The 21,413-nt window shown below is 39.3% G+C and overlaps 1 protein-coding gene across 1 annotated transcript in view; it reads right to left on the bottom strand.

The window, feature by feature from the left end:
• Positions 1–665: 665 nt before the first annotated feature.
• The window catches only part of TERT (telomerase reverse transcriptase), a 32,257-nt gene continuing 11,509 nt past the window's right edge, over positions 666–21,413 (bottom strand). Inside the window, exons 7-17 of the mRNA XM_005153407.4 lie at positions 21,130–21,291; positions 20,655–20,750; positions 18,773–18,858; positions 16,373–16,486; positions 14,011–14,082; positions 12,997–13,182; positions 11,514–11,640; positions 11,126–11,187; positions 9,365–9,489; positions 8,872–9,009; positions 666–1,122 (exon numbers count right to left, since the gene is read on the bottom strand). Coding sequence (XP_005153464.2) covers positions 1,019–1,122; positions 8,872–9,009; positions 9,365–9,489; positions 11,126–11,187; positions 11,514–11,640; positions 12,997–13,182; positions 14,011–14,082; positions 16,373–16,486; positions 18,773–18,858; positions 20,655–20,750; positions 21,130–21,291 — 1,272 coding nt within the window. The 3' untranslated portion in view covers positions 666–1,018. The remainder of the gene's footprint in view (positions 1,123–8,871; positions 9,010–9,364; positions 9,490–11,125; positions 11,188–11,513; positions 11,641–12,996; positions 13,183–14,010; positions 14,083–16,372; positions 16,487–18,772; positions 18,859–20,654; positions 20,751–21,129; positions 21,292–21,413) is intronic.

Raw genomic sequence — 21,413 nt, 5'->3', positions numbered from 1 at the left:
TCTCCTCCCAATCTCATCTGCATATTCCATCAGAAACTTTGCTATAATACTCTGCTGTGAACTCATACTGTTCTGACAGAGAAGACCTCTCTAGAACTGTCTAGGCTGTAAGGACAGCCTAGATTATTGTGGGTAAATGTGTAAAGGACACAGGCATGGTGATGTTCAGCCTTAAGAAGAATCCATACCCCTAAGACAAGGAGCTTAAAAACCTCATCAAGGAAGAAGTCTCAGAAGGAGCATGCAGTGAGAAATGCTCCATCCCTGGCAGTGTTCAAGGCCAGGTTGGGTGGAGTCTTGGGTAACATGGTCTAGTGTGTGGTGTCCTACCCATGGTAGGGGAGTTGGAACTAGATGGTCTTAGGGGCCTTTCCAACCGTAATTATTCTATGATTCTGTGATATATAAAACATACATTAAACAACCAGCTTTAACACTGAAATTTTGGCACTTATTAGTTGTATTCTCCAAAGCATAACATTTCTAACCTGTGCATCTTGCTAGGTACTGCCATGAAATGCACTTGCCCTGTGCATGTAACTGTCTTTCAGCATATAATGCAGCTGGACAGGATGTTAAGGATTACTGTAAAATAAAGGTATTGGAGACAAGGACACATTATTGCAAATAACCAGGCAATTTATTATAAAATAGTCTGTAACACAACAAAGCAAAGAACACTTCTTCAGAAACAACATGCTGAAACATGAAAGTAGATCTGTGTATCCAGAACATAGCTTAATGATCCCTTCATCAATAACATGGAAATTACAGAAGGAAACATAGTCTATTACTTCAAATAGCCTGTAAATTTACAGACAAGCACAAACAAGAAGGTATTAACAAAACTGTCTGCTCTTTTTAAGTCCTTGTGTGGTATCTGAGAAACAAACATGGGAAACTTCTGAGTGAAGTTGCTTTCTGTCCACTACCAAAATAAACTAGAGACAAAAGTCATCTGGAGATGTAACATCTACTTTCAAATCTGGAAAACAAATATGAAATAAACTTCAATCATTTAGTCCTGGATAGTTTCGAAATCTTTATGTAAAGATGGTTCTGCCGCTGCCTTCAGTAGTGCCCTAGTATTCTTTGGGATCTTCCTGAATAGCTGCATCTTGCCTACAAAAATACCAGAAAAAAAACATTACTCCTGCAAGTAACTAACAATTCTGGTTTAGAGAAAATGATAGTAATATAATGAAATCAAAACTAGATGAATCCAATTAAGAGGTTGGAACACCTGGAATATAGAGACAAAAAAAGCAGTAGTAAAATATGCTAATATTCTCCTGCACTTAAATCAGCCTAACAAATAAAAAGGTTAAAAGTCACATGTGAAAATATTAACAAACTAAGAAAGATGCAAATTCCCCTACTACGTCATAGAATCATAGAATAGTTAGGGTTGGAAAGGACCTTAATATCATCTAGTTCCAACCCCCCCTGCCATGGGCAGGAACACCTCACACTAAACCACATCACCCAAGGCTTCATCCAACCTGGCCTTGAACACTGCCACGGATGGAGCATTCACAACCTCCCTGGGCAACCCATTCCAGTACCTCACCACCCTCACAGTAAAGAATTTCTTCCTTATATCCAGTCTAAACCTCTGCTGTTTTAAGTTTCAAGCCGTTACCCCTTGACCTATCACTACAGTCCCTAATGAACAGTCCCTCCCCAGCATCCCTGTAGGCCCCCTTCAGATACTGGAAGGCTGCTACGAGGTCTCCACGCAGCCTTCTCTTCTCCAGGCTGAACAGCCCCAACTTTCTCAGCCTGTCTTCATATGGGAGGTGCTCCAGTCCCCTGATCATCCTCGTGGCCCTCCTCTGGACTTGTTCTAACACTTCCATGTCCTTTTTATGTTGAGGACACCAGAACTGCACACAATACTCCAAGTGAGGTCTCACGAGAGCAGAGTAGAGGGGCAGGATCACCTCCTTCAACCTGATGGTCACACTTCTTTTGATGCAGCCCAGGATATGCTTGGCTTTCTGGGCTGTAAGCACACACTGAAGCTGGCTCATGTTCATTTTCTCATTGACCAACACCCCCAAGTCCTTCTCCGCAGGGCTGCCATGAATTTCTTTTTTGCCCAACCTGTAGCTGTGCCTGGGATTGCTCCATCCCAGGTGCAGGACCTTGCACTTGGCATGGTTAAACTTCATGAGGTTGGCATCAGCCCACCTCACAAGTGTGTCAAGGTCCCTCTGAATAGCATTCCTTCCCTCTAGCGCATCAACAGAACCACACAGGTTGGTGTCATCGGCAAACTTGTTGAGGGCACACTCGATCCCACAGTCCATGTCAGCGACAAAGATGTTAAACAAGACCAGTCCCAACACTGATCCCTGAGGGATACCACTCGTTACTGATCTCCAGCTGGACATTGAACCGTTGACCACAACTCTTTGAGTGCGACCATCCAGCCAGTTCTTTATCCACCGAGTGGTCCACCTATCAAATTGATGACACTCCAATTTAGAGACAAGGATATTGTGTGGGACAGTGTCGAATGCTTTGCACAAGTCCAGGTAGATGATGTCAACTGCTCCACCCCTGTCCATCACTTTTGTAGCCCCATCATAGAAGGCCACCAAATTGGTCAGGCAGGATTTCCCCCTAGTGAAGCCATGCTGGCTGTCACCAAGCACCTTGTTGTTTTTCATGTGCCTTAGCATGCCTTGCAGGAGAATCTGCTCCCAGATTTGCCAGCCACAGAGGTGAGACTGACTGGTCTGTAATTCCCCGGGTCATCCATTTTCCCCTTCTTGAAAATGGGGGTTATATTTCCCTTTTTCCAGTCGTTGGGAACTTCACCTGACTGCCAGGATTTTTCAAATATGATGGCCAGTGGCTTTGCAACTTCATTAGCCAGCTCCTTCAGGACCCGGCGGATGGATTTCATCAGGGCCCATGGACTTGTGTACATTCAGGTTCTTAAGATGGTCTTGAACCAGATCCTCTCCTACAGTGGGCCCAATGTCTAGGTTTTCACAGTCCCTGCGTCTGCCTTCCAAGACTTGGGTGCTGCGGTCAGAGCCTTTGCCAGTGAAGACCAAGGCAAAGAAGCCATTCAGAACCTCAGCCTTCTCCAAATGCTGTGTAGCTAGTTCTCCCGATAGCTTCCGGAGGGGGCCTACATTTTCCCTAGTCTGTTTTTCAGCCACTATGTATCTATAAGATCCCTTCCTGTTATCTTTAACATCGCTTGCCAAGTTTAGCTCCAATTGGGCCTTAGCTTTCCTAACTTGGTTCCTAACTTCCCGGACAACATCCCTGTATTCATCCCAGGCCACCTGTCCTTGTTTCCACCTTTTATAAGCCTCTTTTTTCCTGTGAATTTTTCTCAGCAGCTCCTTACCCATCCAAGGAGGTCTCCTGGCCCTCCTACTGCACTTCCTTCTAGTCGGGATGCAACACTCCTGAGCCTGTAGCAGGTGATCCTTGAATATTAACCAAGAGTCTTGGGCCCCCCCGCCCTCTAGGGTTATATCCTGTGGAACCTTGCTAAGCAGGCTCCTGAAGAGGCCAAAATCTGCTCTCTTGAAGTCCAGAGCAGTTCAGGGGCCTCAAGCTTCAACTCTAACTCATGGAGGAAAGAAGGAGGCTGCTGACCAGGGAAGCTGGGAATTGGTAAAAAAAAAAAAAAACCAACCAAAGGAGGAAGAGAGCAACTAAAAGCAAGGGGCTGCCTCCTAAATCTGCTGTACCCACCCAGAACCGCTTTGCTGTCCTGCAGGGGGCTGATGAGGAAATGCACTTGCATCAGAAACAGTCGGCTGGTGCACTGGTACAGAAGATCTCTACTGGTGCCGCCAGGAAAAAGCGGCGGGTTGTAGTAGTAGGGGACTCTGCCTTGAAAGGGACAGAAGTGCTCATCTGTCAGCCTGACCCGGTCGCAAGGGAGGTGTGTTGCCTACCTGGGGCACAGATTAGGGATGTTGCAGAGAGGCTGCCTGCTCTAGTAAGTCTCACGGACTATTACCTGCTTCTAGTGATACATGTGGGTGCTAGGGATATAGATAGTAGTAGCCTGAGGAGTATAAAGAAGGACTACAGAGCTCTGGGAGAGGTGGTTAGGGGCTCTGAAGCTCAGATAGTCTTTTTGACAATTCTCCAAGACACAGGGAGGACCTTCCAAAGGCAAGGAGGATTGGACAGGTTAATAAATGGTTAAAAGGGTGGTGTCATAGTCAAGGGTTTGGGTGTCTTGAACATGGGGCCCAAATTTGTAGGCCAGGCCTACTGGGGTCTGGTGGAGCTGCTCTGATAAAGAAAGGGAAGAGTGGTTTTGCTGGGAGGCTTGCCAGACTTTTCAAGGATGCTTTAAACTAGATGTGTTGGGGAAGGGGGGCATCATTCCATCCCAACACACCCAGTCGGTTGCCAGCACCTATAATATATGTTCGGAGCAATGTAGGGATATTCCAGCCACTCCGCCAATGAGCTGGCTTCATTTGGAGCTCAGCTCAGATGCCTCTATACAAATGCCCGTAGCATGGGGAACAAATGAGGAATTAGAGATGTGGGCACATTTACAGGGCTATGATATAATAGGCATCACAGAAACACGGTGGGATGGCTCCTTTGACTGGAGTGTTGGAATGGAAGGTTACAGGCTTTTTAGAAAAGACACGCCCAGTAGGAGGGGAGGGGGAGTTGCCCTTGTAACACTTCTTTGTTTGGATTTAAGATTTATTTATTTTTTAATATAAGATTATTTATTAATAACTATATACACGAAAAAAGGCCTTCCATTAAACCATAGTGATGTTGAAAGACCCTATTTTAAACAATGCTAAGGACAAGGGACAGGTCCTGTGTGGTTGCTAATGTTTACCTGCAGCAGGAAGGTATTCCCGAACTGCTTCTTTCCCCCCACCTCTACTTTCAGATATGACAAAGTAGCCTATGCTTGGAACTGACACATTAAAAAAGAAAGAAAATAAAGAAATAAAATCACCTTGTGCTATAAGACTGGCAACAATTCTCTCCAGAGTGTTTCCTTATAAGAGAAGAGGAAGGCTAACTGGCTAAGGGTGGCTAACTGGAAAGCCACCCTTAGGGTGGAAAATTTTGGAGAATAAACAAGGCTCTTGGGAATGGCATTTTTATGAATATAACAGTTTTGAAACAATGAAGGTCACCGAGTCTAACATCAACATTATAGACAATAAAAAGGACCTTTTAAACATTAGGAAGAACATGTAAAATCCTAGCAACAGTTAAAGTCCGTTCCCTAAAGAGAGGTGGCAAAATTGTCAATGATGCAGAAAGGCATAAGTGCTCAATAAACATTTGTTCTGTCTTTGGAAAGGAGACGGATGATGCACTTATATCTTATCATGATAAGGAAAGGCTCTTGCTTCTTTCTCCACTGGTAATAATAAGAGGGATGTTAAACAGTAACTATATTTTAAATACTTAACTCTGACAAATGACGACAACTTGTACTGACAAGCCCCTGATGTTGATATTCAACAGGTTTTGGAACTGTGGGGAAAAAAACCTCCTCCACAAAACCTATGAGCTTGATACCGATTCCCATGAAGAGTAATGGAAAGGCATGTGCAGGGATACAAGAAAAAAAAAGTGAAGTTTATATCAAATCCTGTCAACAACCTGATCTTACAGGGGTAGTAGGTTTTATATAGCTGATACAAGCTCCAAAATGAGAACAAAAAGTGTAGTTAAGTCAACACAGGTACTATTACCTGTCTTTGTTATCTCTGTGCTACAGCTTGCTGTGCCATATAGAGATACTGAGCTAACCTCACAGGAACACACCCCAGAACCACTGACTTCCCTGCCACAGCTACTCTGACATCTTACACATGCTACCTGATTACCAGAAGACAAACTTAAGTTAGCTCTGGTATCTCTAACATACTGCCCAGCACTGTAATAACCTTCTTTACAGCACGGTGATGCGATTCTAACAACACTACACAGGAATAAGTCTGATGCAGGCCAAACAAAGCTAACTTTCAAGACTGAGCAGAAAACTATCAATAGCTCTTTAAAATTATTTTAGTGCATTCCTGCAGGATTCAGAGTCTTAATATCTTATTAAATTTAGAAGAAAAATACAAATATAAATGCCATGTACAATCAGGTGACTGAAAAACAGCCTTCATCTATGATCAAAGATCTTAAGAGACATGCAGATAATGATGCACGTTCATACTAAGGGTATGCACATGAGTTACCACTACAGATCACAAGATGCCTTTGTACTACTTTACCAGCACACTGATGCTTCACCTTCCCTCCTGTTTAGCCCTGACATGGGGCATATAGTGCTTTCTCAGTTGTCTTACAAAAACAGTTTGGAATGATTTTTAAGACCTCAACCGACCCTTAAAAGAAGCAGAAAGACATGTGGAAGCAAATATAGATGCAGGCAAAGCACCTCTCAAAATTAGTCACTGGTAAATATTCAAGTTATACGACAAGCTGACACTAAACAGCTACCCTCCTGCCAGATTACCTAGCAGATGTTTTGGGAGCTTTTCATATAAACAACAGCTACAGAAGTGCTCCACTACATATTGAGTCAACCCCTGCAGCACAGGTGGAATGGGGCTAGTGGAAGTACAGGTAAGATTTCATGGGGCAATAAGCAAATAGAGATCTCAAAGATGGCACTCAAGTTATTTGGGCCCCAGTGATCTGTTGGCCAATCACAGGAAATGCTTCTGCCATAAAAGTTCCAGAGTAAAAACAAGGGCTTTTTTCCCTGCTAATTGTTTAGGGAGCCATTAGGCAAAAATCTTTGAACCCTTGATCTTTCAGCAGTGTATTTGAAGCCTCAGACATTTCCAAAAGAAAGTAGGCCTTGTAGATAGAGTTTTCCCAACATTATGAATGTGAAGAACAGATTCTGCCTCAGAGAAGGTTAAGATTTATGAAAGAATAGCTGGAAATCACTCTTTTAAAGAGAATGTCACCAGTAATTTTCTACTTGCCTTTGGACATTTCCTGCTCTACCCCCACAATACTCAGCAAGCACAGCATTAATAGTTCTCCCCAAGAATTGAGGAAACGAGGTTATTCCATTTCTGCAAGGGCAATTCTCACTGCCAGAGAAGCTAACAGACAGATGATCAGCTTTCACTTCTTGGGGTAGAATCTACGCATACAGCATTAGGCCTGGACCACACACAAGTTTAAGGTCAGTACTGTGGGTAGGCAAGGGGCTGCACAGGTACAGCCAAAGAAACCTAACAATAATCATTATTCAAATTAGGAAAATTCCACCTCTACTTCCCTGACCATTTTCCCTGGCATCTGTGGTGGTGTGATTTTGTGGACAGTGAGAGCACTTTTATGGCAGATGCAAACACCCATGGAAAATGAGATTCTGCTGAACAACAAAGCTGCCTGGGGCTGTACCTCCAGTCTGAATGTACTGTCAGATTCAACAGCAAAGCATGCACAGAGAAAAAGGGGGGAGCTTTGGCATAGGTTGTGGTCTGACAGTGTAAGAGCAAAGTCTTCAGCATTACGGATGAGAATTCAGAGGTGCTTGATATGGATCTTAGGGAAGTCACACAGCTCCCAGAAAAGCTGTTATCCTACTGAGTGTGACCACTGCACTCTCTGCTCAGCTTTTCAGTTTCTGTCCTCTCCAAATGAAGCAAGCAGCCAACTCTTCCCTTCCTGGACACAGGCCTCTTTCCCCTGGTAGTTCTAGAAGGGCTGAACAGAACTGGCTTCTCAGCAGCAGTGAGAATCAGACTTTGCGCCTCTGATTTTGGTGTCAGTAAGTAACTCTGAGAGAAGGAACTTCCCTGGAAGAGGCCACTGGAGGTCTGCTCCATACAGAAAGACTGTACCTGGCCAGAACACACATGGTGCAGTCCCAATGATCAGTTTGTTTTCTGTAAATGTTTGTCATCTTTGATACATTCACACTGCACTAAAACTCAGACTGTTTGCACCCAGGCATATGCGAAGGAAACACATGCTTCCAAAACCAGATCTACTCTTTTTCTGGGGCACTGGGCCCTCAGCACAGGTATCAAAGGAAGCTTGAGATACATTTCAAGTCAAATAGGGATTATCCTTGAACCAGACTGAAGAACTCCTCAGTATTGTATAATAAACCCCCCCAAGTAATGACTCATTCAGAGCGTGAATTCCACAGTCGGTGCTGAGAGTCTGGCCTTCACTGCCGCTAAATTCAACTACAGCACTGACCACTTCAGAAAAAACCTACTGCTGCTCACTTTTGATAACTTAGAACTGAAAATTCTGTTATTTCTGTGCCTGCCCTGGGGACAGACGGCACAAGTGGTCAAAGAGACAGCTCCCCATAGGCCAGATACACAGACAGGTTCTTTCAACAGCACAGAAGAGTCAGAGATTTGCCAAACACCACTCAACTCTATTACAGTACAGCATATGCAGCATAGCAAGTGCTTCTGTTTCAAAGTGACCCTGGTGACACTTCTTTTGGTAAGAGTTTACACTGCAGGAGGAACTTACTTACTTGCCAGTTAATACAGTTTGAAAAAATAGAAACCTGAGCATTCATGCATCATTTAGTTAAACCTGCTAAGAATGCTTATATGATTAACTCAATCTTAGATAGCTTTCTGAACTGTAGAAAGTTATTTAGTTCCAAGCATCAACAACTATTCCATAAGAACAAGGCTCTAGAACATGCAGTGCTGAAAACCCCGCCATTTTAATTTGCCTACTCATGCATACTAAATTTGATTAAAATCAGAAAGCTCATTAATGTAGATTTTAGAAAAACATTTTATGGTAGGAAAACTTAAAAAAAAAATCCATTAGATTCCAAGTTTTATTACAAGTACCCATATTTCAAACTCCCCAAAATAACTGAATACTTACAGGCTTTTAGAGGGTTAAGCAGGCATTTGTAAATAACTCTGTGTTTTGACAGCTTGACAGTGAATGCATGGTAGCAGAGCCATTCTGCCGCCTCAGAAGGGAACATACCAGCTGCACCTTTCTTACCTAAAGTAATCCCTGGAAGCAGAACATGAAAATAATGTCACTGAAAATTATGATCATGAAGAACAGTGTCTGATCAATCCTTGCTTTCTAATTACTCCAAGATTTTCTACTAAAAATCTGTGTAGTCAATGAAATCTCCTATGTCAGAGGAGAAGTCAAAACTAAAACATGAAGCGTTTCAGTATCTTTGGAAAACTGAGTTTAGGAAAAGAAATAACCTGAGATTCCTATTATGCACTCAGTGTTTTTCATTCCTGATCTTTATCTCAAAATTACATAATCTGACTGCACATTCAAGACATTTTATTTGTCAAATAAAAAAAGCCAGAAAACCCCACGCTGCTTCATTGCCATTAACATACTATACCTTTGTTATTTGCTTTCACGATACTATAGCAGCATGATGCAGTCTCAGAGATGATTCTTAGGAAGAAATTAGGATTGTTTCTAACTTGCTGGTTGAATGGAAGTTGGAGAACACAGGCATGAAACCTGTTCATAAAAACAGCCTATTTAATCACATCATTTGCAATTTCAAGTGAAACTATAATTACCTACCTTAGGCACTAAACAACATTTAAAAGCACACAACATTCTGCAGCTATATCAACACAGCATATGACACCTCTCCTATATACACACACATGTGATATTTGTTTCTAAATTTTGTGCTGAAAGAAGATCTTGAAGCAATCTGCCTTGGTAATGGAATTCTCTTCCGAGGACGATGACTGTCTTATGTGAAGGGAAAGTTAAGCTGTGCATCCTCACCAACTCCATATCACAGACCATGCAGCCAGAGAACACCCATGTGACACAGTGTAAGAAGAAGAAAAACCAAACCCCAGAACAAATTATGTTCAGGAATTCGGGAAAACAGACCTCCAAATGACATAGTGTTTCACAGAGCAGCATCCCTACTCTTTTGTCTAGAAACATTACTTGCATTCTAGGCTCCTTTACACCTTTGTTCAGACATATTTTAAAACTGCTTTTTTTTCAGGAGGAGCAGGGGAGGGAGGGCTGAATATAGTCAACAATTACAATGATGATTGTTAATTACTTGATAATGTGTATACTTGTTTATTAAATTAACCCAGCATAAGTGTAATCACTTCAAGAAATTCTGAAATTATAAAATATTTAAAGGATAAACATAATTACCACACTCCATCACTGGCTAAATTAACCTGACATGCTCATAGCATGGGGGACAGGTTTTTAAAGGTATTCTAACCTACAGACCTTTGTTAGGGTGTTCCCATAAAAGCAAACAGAAGCAACTAAGTAATCATGTCCGGCATCAGAGAAAAAAACCATAAGTCCCTCACAACACAAAGTTTAAATATTTGATACATGAGTGCTGCACTAGACAAGTCCAATTACACTTCCTAAACACAAGAATGATACAGGTGGAATGTGGACCAAACTGCATTTAAGAACAAAGCTAAAAGGTCACTCCCTAGAAAGTATGAGCCTAGCAAAAGAGCAACACCAGATTTCAGTGAAGAGGGAAGCACCTCTTAAACCTTTTTTGTATTAAAAGATTTCTTGGTGCTGCCAATCATTCAAGGTTTCTGATGTACAGAGATTAATATTTTCTCCTAAATTACTTATCCAATTTTATTTCTTTCCTTTCTCCTTGTTTCAAACATTCAGTTCCTCTGCTTGTCAAGAAGAGCTCACAAACCCCAAGGACTTACCAGCAAAGGAGCAATTAAGATATTTATCAGCAGCTAAGAAACTGCTATTAACTTGGTAGAATGTAACCTCACTTTAGGAGAAGTTATACAGGTCAAAGTTCTATATGATTTTAATAGATACAAAGTTCTAAATATAAACTGGTTAATAAGTGATAAGGCTTCTTGTCATCCTACTGAAGCAAAACAGGCTGCTTTCCTTGAGGTCAGCTGTCAATACCACGAGCCACTGAAAATGCATTTACTGAACTGTCACAAACACAGACATTAATACAATCCTGTAACCCAAATCTAATAGTTACCTAAGAACGGTGTTGAAACAAGAATAACTTGACTTACTTCTTTCATTTACACAGCACACTTTTTCCTCCAGATGTCAAGAAAGAGTAATGAAATATTCAGAGTTACTGCAGAAGACAGTGACCTACCTGTAAGCCTGAAGTAAAAATATCTCGTAGATGTTAATGAGAACTGTTTCAAGCCTGTTGATCTAGAACAGAAGAGGAACAGAGCTGTAAGAATACTTGGGTGTCACAAGAGGATTTGTCAAGTTCAGCAGCATGAGATGATTTAGAGATCTAGAGAAAAAACATTCAATGCTAAACTTCAAAGATTTCTTTTAGGTACCTAAGTTCACAATGTTTTGAAGGCTCAGTTCTGGAAGGTGCTGAGACCTTACATTTTAGTTGATGTCAACATTTTCAAGTTACGTGGATTACCTCTCAAAATCAGCTTTTTATGTCAGAACTCAAAGCCTTTCTAAGTATCTTTATCACTAATCACAGTATTTCCAAACATCCATTTCCATATTCCCACCTGTAAATCAAGAAATAAAGAATGGCATTTCAGTTTGAGGACTGCAGCCAATTTGTATTTCATGTTTTTCCCAGGTGTTCTACTTGAATTGAAGGAAAGACTTGATCTGATGGAAGTACCGCTATAACTAGGAAAAAAAAGAGGAAGAAAAAAAAAAAAGGTAGTTAAACTCCATGGGTTAATAGACTAAATTAAATTCTGTAAAGTAAGCATTTAACTTCTCATGTCACAGACAATGCCTGCTAATCAATGAGCCAGTAGCCAAGAGATGACTGTAACTAAATCCAATTTAGAAACAGACCAGACACTGTGGCATTAAGGCTAAAGAATTACTTCAGTATTGCAGGGCTGAATAATTCACCCTGCTAAGTAACCCAAACCAATAAGCTTAAACACAAACTAGATACATTACTAGCACACATGGTCTAGCCAGACCACTATTAATGACTCCAGTGACAACCAAGTTATATTCTGATCCATGCAATGCAGGAGCTGAGGCTGGAAGTCACACAACGGTGAACTGAGGTAACAGTTACTTAAGTCAAGCTTATGAAAAGGAAGGTCTTTTAACAAACACCTCAGGATTCTGAGTAGTGTCTCCCAGACCAGTAGCACCAATGTCCTCAGCAACATAAACTGTTTCTTTCACAAACACAACAAGCAAATATATCTCTTCCAGTCCTTTGTTCTTACAGAAAATGATGCCATATAAATGCCTTTCCTAAACTGTCCAAGCTTTTCTGTTTCGGAATACTACTAAAGAACTTCAACACTCTGGTGATGGAAAACCTCCCTCAAATTTCCCACTTAAATGTATGTATGGGCTCGTTATACTAAACATGATCAATAATGTAACAATATATTCCTTCTCTTTAAACAGGTTTGCGGATTTTTTGTTAATCTTTAGCAAACGCCTAATGCCATCTCTAGTAGCCTACGTAAAGGGTCTACAGAGCTTTTCAGTAGATACATTGTCCCATCCTGAGTTCTATGCCACTTCAGACTGCTTTGTGTATATAGTTAAGGTTGCTAGTTTAAAGAGAGGTTACTTCTGCCCTACACTACCATCTGGAGTTTACCAGAGGGAACACCTCTGATGAGACTAGGATTACTAGTCTCTCTAGTCCGTACAAAATTAATTCCACGATTAGGAAGCCACAATAATGCTGGAAGAAGCTAAACTGAGGTGACTGAATAAAACGTCTCAGAACCATGTAGCCACCATACAGTATATGACTTCTGGTCATTAGGGACCTGTACTACATTCAGTGGTGTTAATGGTATGTACATTCCATCAGGATGGAATGAAGAAAATAGCAGGCTGCACAGCAGAATAAAATGTTTAGATTAATGTGTAAGAAACAGAACTGTAAAATCTATTTTGCAGTGAATTCAACTACACCATTCACAAGACATCGTTGTGCTTCTCACATTATGTACAATATACTGTAAAGCTGACAGTGGAGTATACAACTCTATTTACCTGGAGTAATTGCAGCAAATCTCAAGTGTCTCTGTATTAAACAACAAACCACACCATGGGATCACATGAGAATCTAGCGTCTGTTTAAATTTGGAACATTCTGGGATATCATCAACACAAAAATTCATTACTGTCTTATTGGGGTTTATTGAACAGCCATACTCAGGAATACCTGTTGCTAGAGTCCTAAAAGAAATATGAACAGTAATAAGTATAATAACAATATAAGACACATATGATCTTGCATAAAACAACAGAAACCAAAGAATAAAGGGAACAACAACCAACTCTTTAGGTTAACAAAACACAGCTAGAAATAAAAAAAAACTGAATTACAGTTAAATAGATACATAAGTAAGCTGAAGAATATGAGCATAATGGAGAAAAACTTTTACAGGTTAATACAAATTAAAAACTTAAACCAGGAAACATTTGAGACAAGCTGCATAAACCACACTCTCAGAAACCACTGAGATCAAAGTCACTGGAAGAAGACAGATAAAAGTTATCGGTTTTGAAAGTTAACAAAACCAAGAAGAATCCACATAACAGGAACCTCATTTATCTGATGAAATGCATTCTTTCCCTAGGGAAAGAAGAACAGAATAGAAGGTTGCAGCACACCTGCCCAATAAAACCATTTTGAGAAAGTAACTAACACATCTTAAAAATTTGAGGGAAAATGATGCTGAAAGACAACTGATACGTACTTTGGTTAGTCTGCACTACTAACTGCTGCTAGAATCTCCATCAAGGTCAGTAGCTGGGTCCCTAATTTAAAGTTCATCAAGAATCCCTCACCATATGAGCTGCAACGGATTTTGAGTTGACCATCAAGAAAGCAGCTATTAGATTTCTTCCCAAGAATAGATTACCAACAAGGACTCCAAAACTGTCCTTGATTATTAAGTCATAAAATATACCTATATTTAAAATCATGTATGAAGATGAAAAAGAATAAACTAAATGGTTTATTCACTTATTACTTTGAAGACTATGTCATTAACAGCATACCTTAGAAAATGCCTCGCCTTTGTTAAATATGGCGTAACCAGCAAAAAGTCATCAACGAGACGCATTAAAACTCTGTAATCAGTAAGAAATCAGTGTTAGGGTTTTTTTTTTAATATGCAATTCTTTCTCATTTTTGTCCTATTCCTCAGAGCAACAATGTGCCCATTTTAATTCTCAAGAAGGTAGAGGATAATATGTTCTCCAAATCAGTACCACTTCTTTCCTAAAAATATATAAATAAATAAGAAAGTGGTTGGCTATATGAAACATGACAGGAATTTACAGCACACAAACTACCCCATAGTAGATTCTTAGATGCAGGGTTTTACACTCTTCCAAGGGAGAATTTGAAGTACCTTACTCAATAAAACAAAGAAAGGAGGTGTAATATCAGGTACACAGATGCAGGTAGTAGATTTTTGATGTACTCTGTATCTTCATTTACCACGTAATAACCTTTCTGTGAAGCTGTAACTCAGATGTAAAATAGACTACCATCAACCACTGTAAAGGCTGGAGTTTTCATTTTCAGCAGAATTCAGGCCCCAAGCATGCTGATATCTGTCTGATAAATCCTGCCTAATATAGCAGAGAAAGGAAGCTCTGGAGATTTTGTCCAGTCTCCTCTCCAAAGCAGGACTATTGCCATCACAGTGATCACATCACTGCACTTTTGCACAGCCAAGTCAACAGCCAGGTTATTTTTTTATTTAAAGGCCAAATAAAACAACCAAAAATAACTCAGCAGAGACCTAAGTAACATTCCAAAATCTGCTGCATATAAAAGCAGATGCTACATTAAAGAGTGAATTCTTCTGAATTGGTTTCCTAATTTCATTATGTATAAACAACATCCATTGAAATATATAACTGTTTTGACTCATAATCACTGCATTCTAAAGCCTATGAGAAGAACTCTACTACTTGTGTAGGAAATATTTTATATTTTGAGTTATTTCCATTACCCAGTGAGTCTCCCAAGAAGAGACACCAGACAGATGCACTTATCTGGAGTACTCTACACAGAATCATAGAATAGTTATGGTTGGAAAGGACCTCAAGATCATCTAGTTCCAATCTCCCTGACATGGGCAGGGATACCTCACACTAAACCACATCACCCAAGGCTTCATCCAACCTGGTCTTGAACACTGCCACGGATGGAGCATTCACAACCTCCCTGGGCAACCCATTCCTCACCACCCTCACAATAAAAAATTTTTTCCTTATATCCAGTCTAAACCTCTGCTCTTTAAGTTTCAACCCATTACCCCTTGTCCTATCACTACAGTCCCTAATGAACAGTCCCTCCCCAGCATCCCTGTAAGCCCCCTTCAGATACTGGAAGGCTGCTATGAGGTCCCCACGCAGCCTTCTCTAAGCCGAACAGTCCCAATTTTCTCAGCCTGTCTTCATATGGGAGGTGCTCCAGTCCCCTGATCATCCTCGTGGCCCTCCTCTGGACTTGTTCTAACAGTTCCATGTCCTTTTTATGTTGAGGACACCAGAACTGCACACAATACTCCAAGTGAGGTCTCACAAGAGCAGAGGGGCAGGATCACCTCCTTTGACCTGCTGGTCACATTTCTTTCAATGCAGCCCAGAATACAGTTGGCTTTCATACTTCTTAGTTTCTTTTTTCTTTCTTAGGACAGAATTCACAGCAATGGAAAACTGACAAAATTCGGGGCGCAGATCATGCCTGAAGACCCTACTCTGGGATTCAGCTGCAGATCAGTTCAAATGGAGGCAAAAGGGACCCCAAAGGTTTACAGCTAATAGAAGCTAGCTTTCTGTCAAGCTCCAAAGAAGCAAGCACGAGCAAGGCACAAAGACAAATGTACAGTCACACAGGGTTTCAAACAGGAACCAATATGCACTGTAAAAAATCTGCAATAAACCTGTGACCTTGATAACATGCTAAGATTTACAGATTGTGGTTTGGAAAGCCCTCAGGCAGAAAGAAGACTGGAGTATCAGAAAGCCTGAAATGAACAATGTTTAAGGACAAGACCATAGATGTTGTGGGAATGAGTGTGGAAGAACCATAAACTTCTTGCAGAAGAGCTTCTCAGACTCTACAGCATCCCTAAATATTGTGCTCTGTTTAAGAACAAGTCTCCTACCCACAGATCTAGGAAAGCTTCTTTTCAGCACTTTTCTTCCCAATCTTATGTCAAACAAGCAAATTCCCTTACAAAGCCACCACAGAAGCTTCAGAGGTGATTGTGTATACTACACTCTGACTGGATAGTTGGAAATCCTTGAAATTCAAAATTAAGCTTCAGATAAAATGTATAACATGTATCTTATATATTATGCATTACTATAACAGAGCACCCAGTAAAGAAGGCATCCCTACCCATCCTGCTGTATCCCACTGAGCAGACTGTTTTCCATGTCTCCATAGCATAAGTTGCAAAGTAAGGTTGACAAAATGGAGCCCTGTGGAATTCCACAGCACTGTACGTAGTACCTAGTACAGAAGATAAAATCAAAACACACATGATTGCAACAAACTATTCCATTAAGCTTTCACTTATTTTTTCAACTACAACATGTATGTTTCAGTAAAACACAGACTATATGCTTGCTAGTTAGCCTTAAATTTAACCTACATACAGCTCCAGAAGTTTTACATTAAACAGTGAAAAAACACCATTAATACATATATTCCTTTCTTTTTAACAAACTCCAGTAACTGTTAATACATAACATTTCTTTCATTTAATATCTCAAACAACAATGCCTCCTTCCTCCTTCAACTGCATAGCCACACTTCATTTAAGCTTTGTAATTCTTTATGTTGCATCTTACACTGTTTCTTGTACAAGAATGTTTGTTTCAAAGCTAAGTGCACTGGAGAAAATTTCCAAACTATTATTTATTTATTTATTGAGGTGTTTGTTTTTTGTATATACTTGCACTGCATGACCTGACTAAGGGAAATAGCTTCTTGGTTTTTTGGCTTTGTATTTTTTGTTTTGTTTTTGGCTGGTTGGTTGGGTTTTTTTTCCCCCCAAGTAAGTGTTACTTTAATTTTAGGAAAATTTCTGATGGCTTAGCCTGGTAGAGCACATGATCTGGTTTTATGCATCTCAACTACACTTTAAATCACATTTATTTCGTCATTTAACAGCTCAGGCATGACGCTATCTTACTTTTAATCAGGAAAAAAACCCACTACATCCTGTGAAATGCTAACCCTTATTACTTGTAATTATACTCAGCCTCCCCCCGGCCTACTTGAGAAATTCACTAAGTTGTCTGTTGTCATTTTGCAGAAGCATAATCCTTGATTTGTTTCTCCTGGGTTCAAAGAATTCACACAGACATAGCAAGGGGGAGGCTTAATTATTTCCCTATCTTGTTATTTATATAAAGCCAGTAAGACCATGCATAGTAATAGTAATAGCAATGCATGACATCTAAGTAAGCTACTGAAGACAGAACTCCCCATTAACTTGTGGATTTTTCTATGCTCGCAGCAACAGAATGAACATGCCACACAAAACCCAAGGGAATTATTTTCACAACACTCCTTTCAAGCAGTAAGATATTAGATCATATTATAATGTAATGACTTTTGATAAATGTAATGAGTTTTGATAAATGTATTAAAAGGTATTAAAGTATTCCTTTTAGCACATTTCTCAAAACATCAAGTAAATATTAACTGTGATGCCTTTTGAAGAACCATCAGTTAAAGAGTGTATTCATTTACTAAACTTACTGCAGCTTGGGTTGGTTTTGAGTTGTTTGTTTTCTGATGTATTTTGATGTATTTAAAAAGGACAAGTTCCTCCCAGGACAAACAGTATTTTTTCAGCCAAGCTGAGACACTAAGTAAGTGTGGAGTTGGCTTTGTCAAGGCATGCTTTCATTAAAACCATTAAACTTTCATTACACATACTGATGTTAATGTCCTTATTAATGGCCACATCAGCAGTCTCATGATTCTGCCACCTATAAAGGCTCTTCTATTTGCCTCCTTGAAAGCTTTTCTCCCCCTCACACAACCCTGTGAGATTAAGTATTTTAAACAAATGGTATTTTTTCAAGAGCAAGCAGCTATTCATTCTAATACTCCTCACTCTGAGGTCACAAATAAAGATCACGTAAGTACTCGCTTTCCATGTGTGATACACATTTGCCATCTAGAGGCAAAACCAGATGAGAAATATCAAATTAGTATCTTTAGGAACACAAAAAAATCTGCATTACTACCCTCTATACTATCTGATTCCTAATTTTAGAGTTGCCAGTAATTTTAATTAATATTCTTATTGCCTTATATTTTCATTTTAAACTGCCAAATACAAGTCCACACAGAAAAGGTCTAATTTTGCATTATAGGGAAATGTCTAACAAGGATTTTGCATGACTGCCTGAATGTTACCTTGCTTTTGCTTATCACTATGGATCCCAACATTTTAAAAGTATTTTTCTTTTGAACTACGTCTGCAGTTTTAAATGAAGAAGGTTATATATCTCTAGAATAATGCATTATTTGTATAGTTAACATCATCCAAGTGGGAAAGAGAAATTTTATTCAATATAAATTTTATTCCACATTCTTAATGTTTTTGTGGAGTTTAAACTGATAAAACAGCTTTCAAATACATGTGAAATAAAAATCTGTAGAAGACAGCTATTGAAAATCCCGAGGCAATTCAAAGTATCCTGTTTAACAGGAAAAAACCCAATGAATGAAAAAAAAAACCAAATACACTAAAGAAAGAAAAACTATTTTCTTTTTTACCTGTTCCCAATCTCCAGGATGTTGTTATGTATCATGTGAAGAAAAAAAGTAAATAGGCTGGAACTTGTCTCATCTAAATTTAAGCTCTAGAAGAGCAACAAAACAAAAGGTTTGTACTTTAGAAAGGTATTGAAAATGAAAACACAATATACACTTAGAAACTTTTATGGAAGGTTAGACTGTAGCAGTTTAAATTCCTGTGGTAAGAAGAAAACCCACCCGAAACCAAGGTCTGAATTAAACATAAAAAAGCTGCTCTCATCCAGCAAGTGAATGGTGCAGTTCTTTTTCTGTTTTGCTTTAGGAGAAAAGCAGTTTTGATTAGTGTTACATGGGAAAACAAGTAAGTCCAAAGTCTAAACAACTTTAAGCATTGGCAAATTATACCAGATTATTACGATGTATGAGACCCCACTCTTTTGGCCACTTTCTATCATGTAGGACAATGTCTATAATTGTCATGTTCTTTAGAATTCCCCAAGGACAGATACACTCATTTGCCAGTTTTATTGCAAAACATTCTCTGCCATGTAGTACCAACGACTCCATGCATTACTGCCCACCCAACATTTATGAAGCTTTTTGTATTAAAAATTGTGTAATAAAAATTTAATTTAGAGCAGTTTAAATCCCTTTAACAAAAAGAACTAAAGTAAAATTACTTCTTCTGCATAGATTAGACATGAGACAATGCATCCAGCTTTTGACAGACCCACATGAAATCACGGTTATTTGCATTGAAAAGCTAATGTGATACACCCATGGCACAAACACCCAAGCCAACATGACACTGTCCTCAGAACAATAATGACTTAAAGACACACAGCTTGTTTTCAAATGCAAAATATTTTGAAACAGAATGCTGCTGTTCATGTAATATCTAGCCTAGTTATCTAGATCAGATGTCCAGTGGAAAAAAGAACAAAACAAAACCTACACACGAGATCACGGAGATCCAGCTAGTTTTTGTTTTTATTCATGCGCTCATTAGGCTCTCTGAACTTTGTAGGATCATAGAATCATGACCCACCCACACTGTATATTCTATTCTTACATCCACAGATATCTGTACATAAAAAAAAAAATCATTCTACCTGTAAAAGCATAAATTACCCCAAAGGAAAATTTTCCATTGGGAAGTTTGTGGGGAAATATACTGGGAAACTGACTGAGCTTATCACCTAACTTCTATGCCTTTCTCTGCCATACTCCTTGCAGAGAAGGAAATCTTGAGAACCATTTGGAATTAGTACAGCTCTCTGCAGCGCAGGAATCAAAACGGCAGGATGGTTGCTTCTTCTAACAAAGTGTCCTCTGAAGAAGAGCTCATTTTTCTCAACTTTGGCAGGTAATCATTGAAGTTGTTCCGTTTTTTGTTTGGTTTGTTTGTGGTTTTTTTGTTTAAGTCATTTTTCTATTCTATGCAGTTTGCTATTCAAGATACCACAGCCATTTCCACAGCTACTTAGCTTAGAATGCATTTTGCTCCTTCTTACTTCTGCTTGTTTTAGAGATAGCAAGTGTTGAAGCCCTTCTTTATTAGTTATTTTTTCACTTGAGAACTGTTGAAACAAACAATGGAATTAGGAAAGGAAAAAAAAAATATTGGTTAAAATGAAAGTTTGAGGCAACAATGAGAAAATCTGGGAAAGTCTAGGACATTTTGCCAGATTTCTTGCCTGATGCAATCCTTCCACTGAACACTGAGAACCTGTTACAAACAAAGAAGAGATTACAAAAATCTTTTTATGGAAGGTGCTGGGTTACTAGAAAACAGGTGGTGTCACCACCTAACATATACATTCAATTAAAATACACAATCTTCCTCCAATTCTTCTGTAGCTTTCTTATTTCAGTTGAAAATAAGCCTCCCAATATTTACCTGTTCAACTACTATTGCATTTCGCAATGACGTAGTCTCGTGAAGGTAGGACACAAAGCTATTCATGTCTGGCTTAAAATCATGCCAAGTAGAAACCTGTATATTGAGTGTAAAGAAAAAAATTACAAAAGCAATAGAAAATCCAGTATCAGACTCTTATTCAGTGAAGGTCAAAGGGCCAGCCTTATTCCGTTATTTTAATCCAACAGTTCTGCTCTTGTTAAAATGTCTCCTCACATATCTCTATTTCTGCAATACATTTACCTTTATACTTACTAACATTGAGTAAAAAAATGCAAAAAATACAGAGTAAAAAGAAGCTTTGCTACCTCTGAAAAATATCCAACACTATTAACAAATGGTTTATAAAGTAATTGCCTAATGCATATTGTGACAAAAAAGGGTATAAATAAAAATATTGCTTGGACCGAAACCTATTTACAGCAGCAAGTAGAAGAAAATCAGCATATCATACATTTCTCCTATAGGACTTCCTGGCTTTTCCACTTGGAGTAATCATAACCACAGCATAGCGTCGTATGCAGTAGTGAGTTTTTTTCTGAGGTTTTAAGACCCGTGAAACCACTTCTACAAGTTTATTGTGAGGAATGGTATCATATGCCCTGGACACATCAGCCTGAAATAGAAGAAATATCTTCCATTATGTATTCATCAATAACACTGTGTTAGTAAGAAGAGTATTGTAATATGTAAAAAAGACTGAAGGATAAATCACATAGGAGTGTAATTATTGCATCG

The sequence above is a fragment of the Melopsittacus undulatus genome, chromosome 1, assembly GCF_012275295.1.
Source record: "Melopsittacus undulatus isolate bMelUnd1 chromosome 1, bMelUnd1.mat.Z, whole genome shotgun sequence".
Lineage (NCBI taxonomy): Eukaryota > Metazoa > Chordata > Aves > Psittaciformes > Psittaculidae > Melopsittacus > Melopsittacus undulatus.
This window is presented reverse-complemented; position numbering and strand designations above follow the sequence as displayed.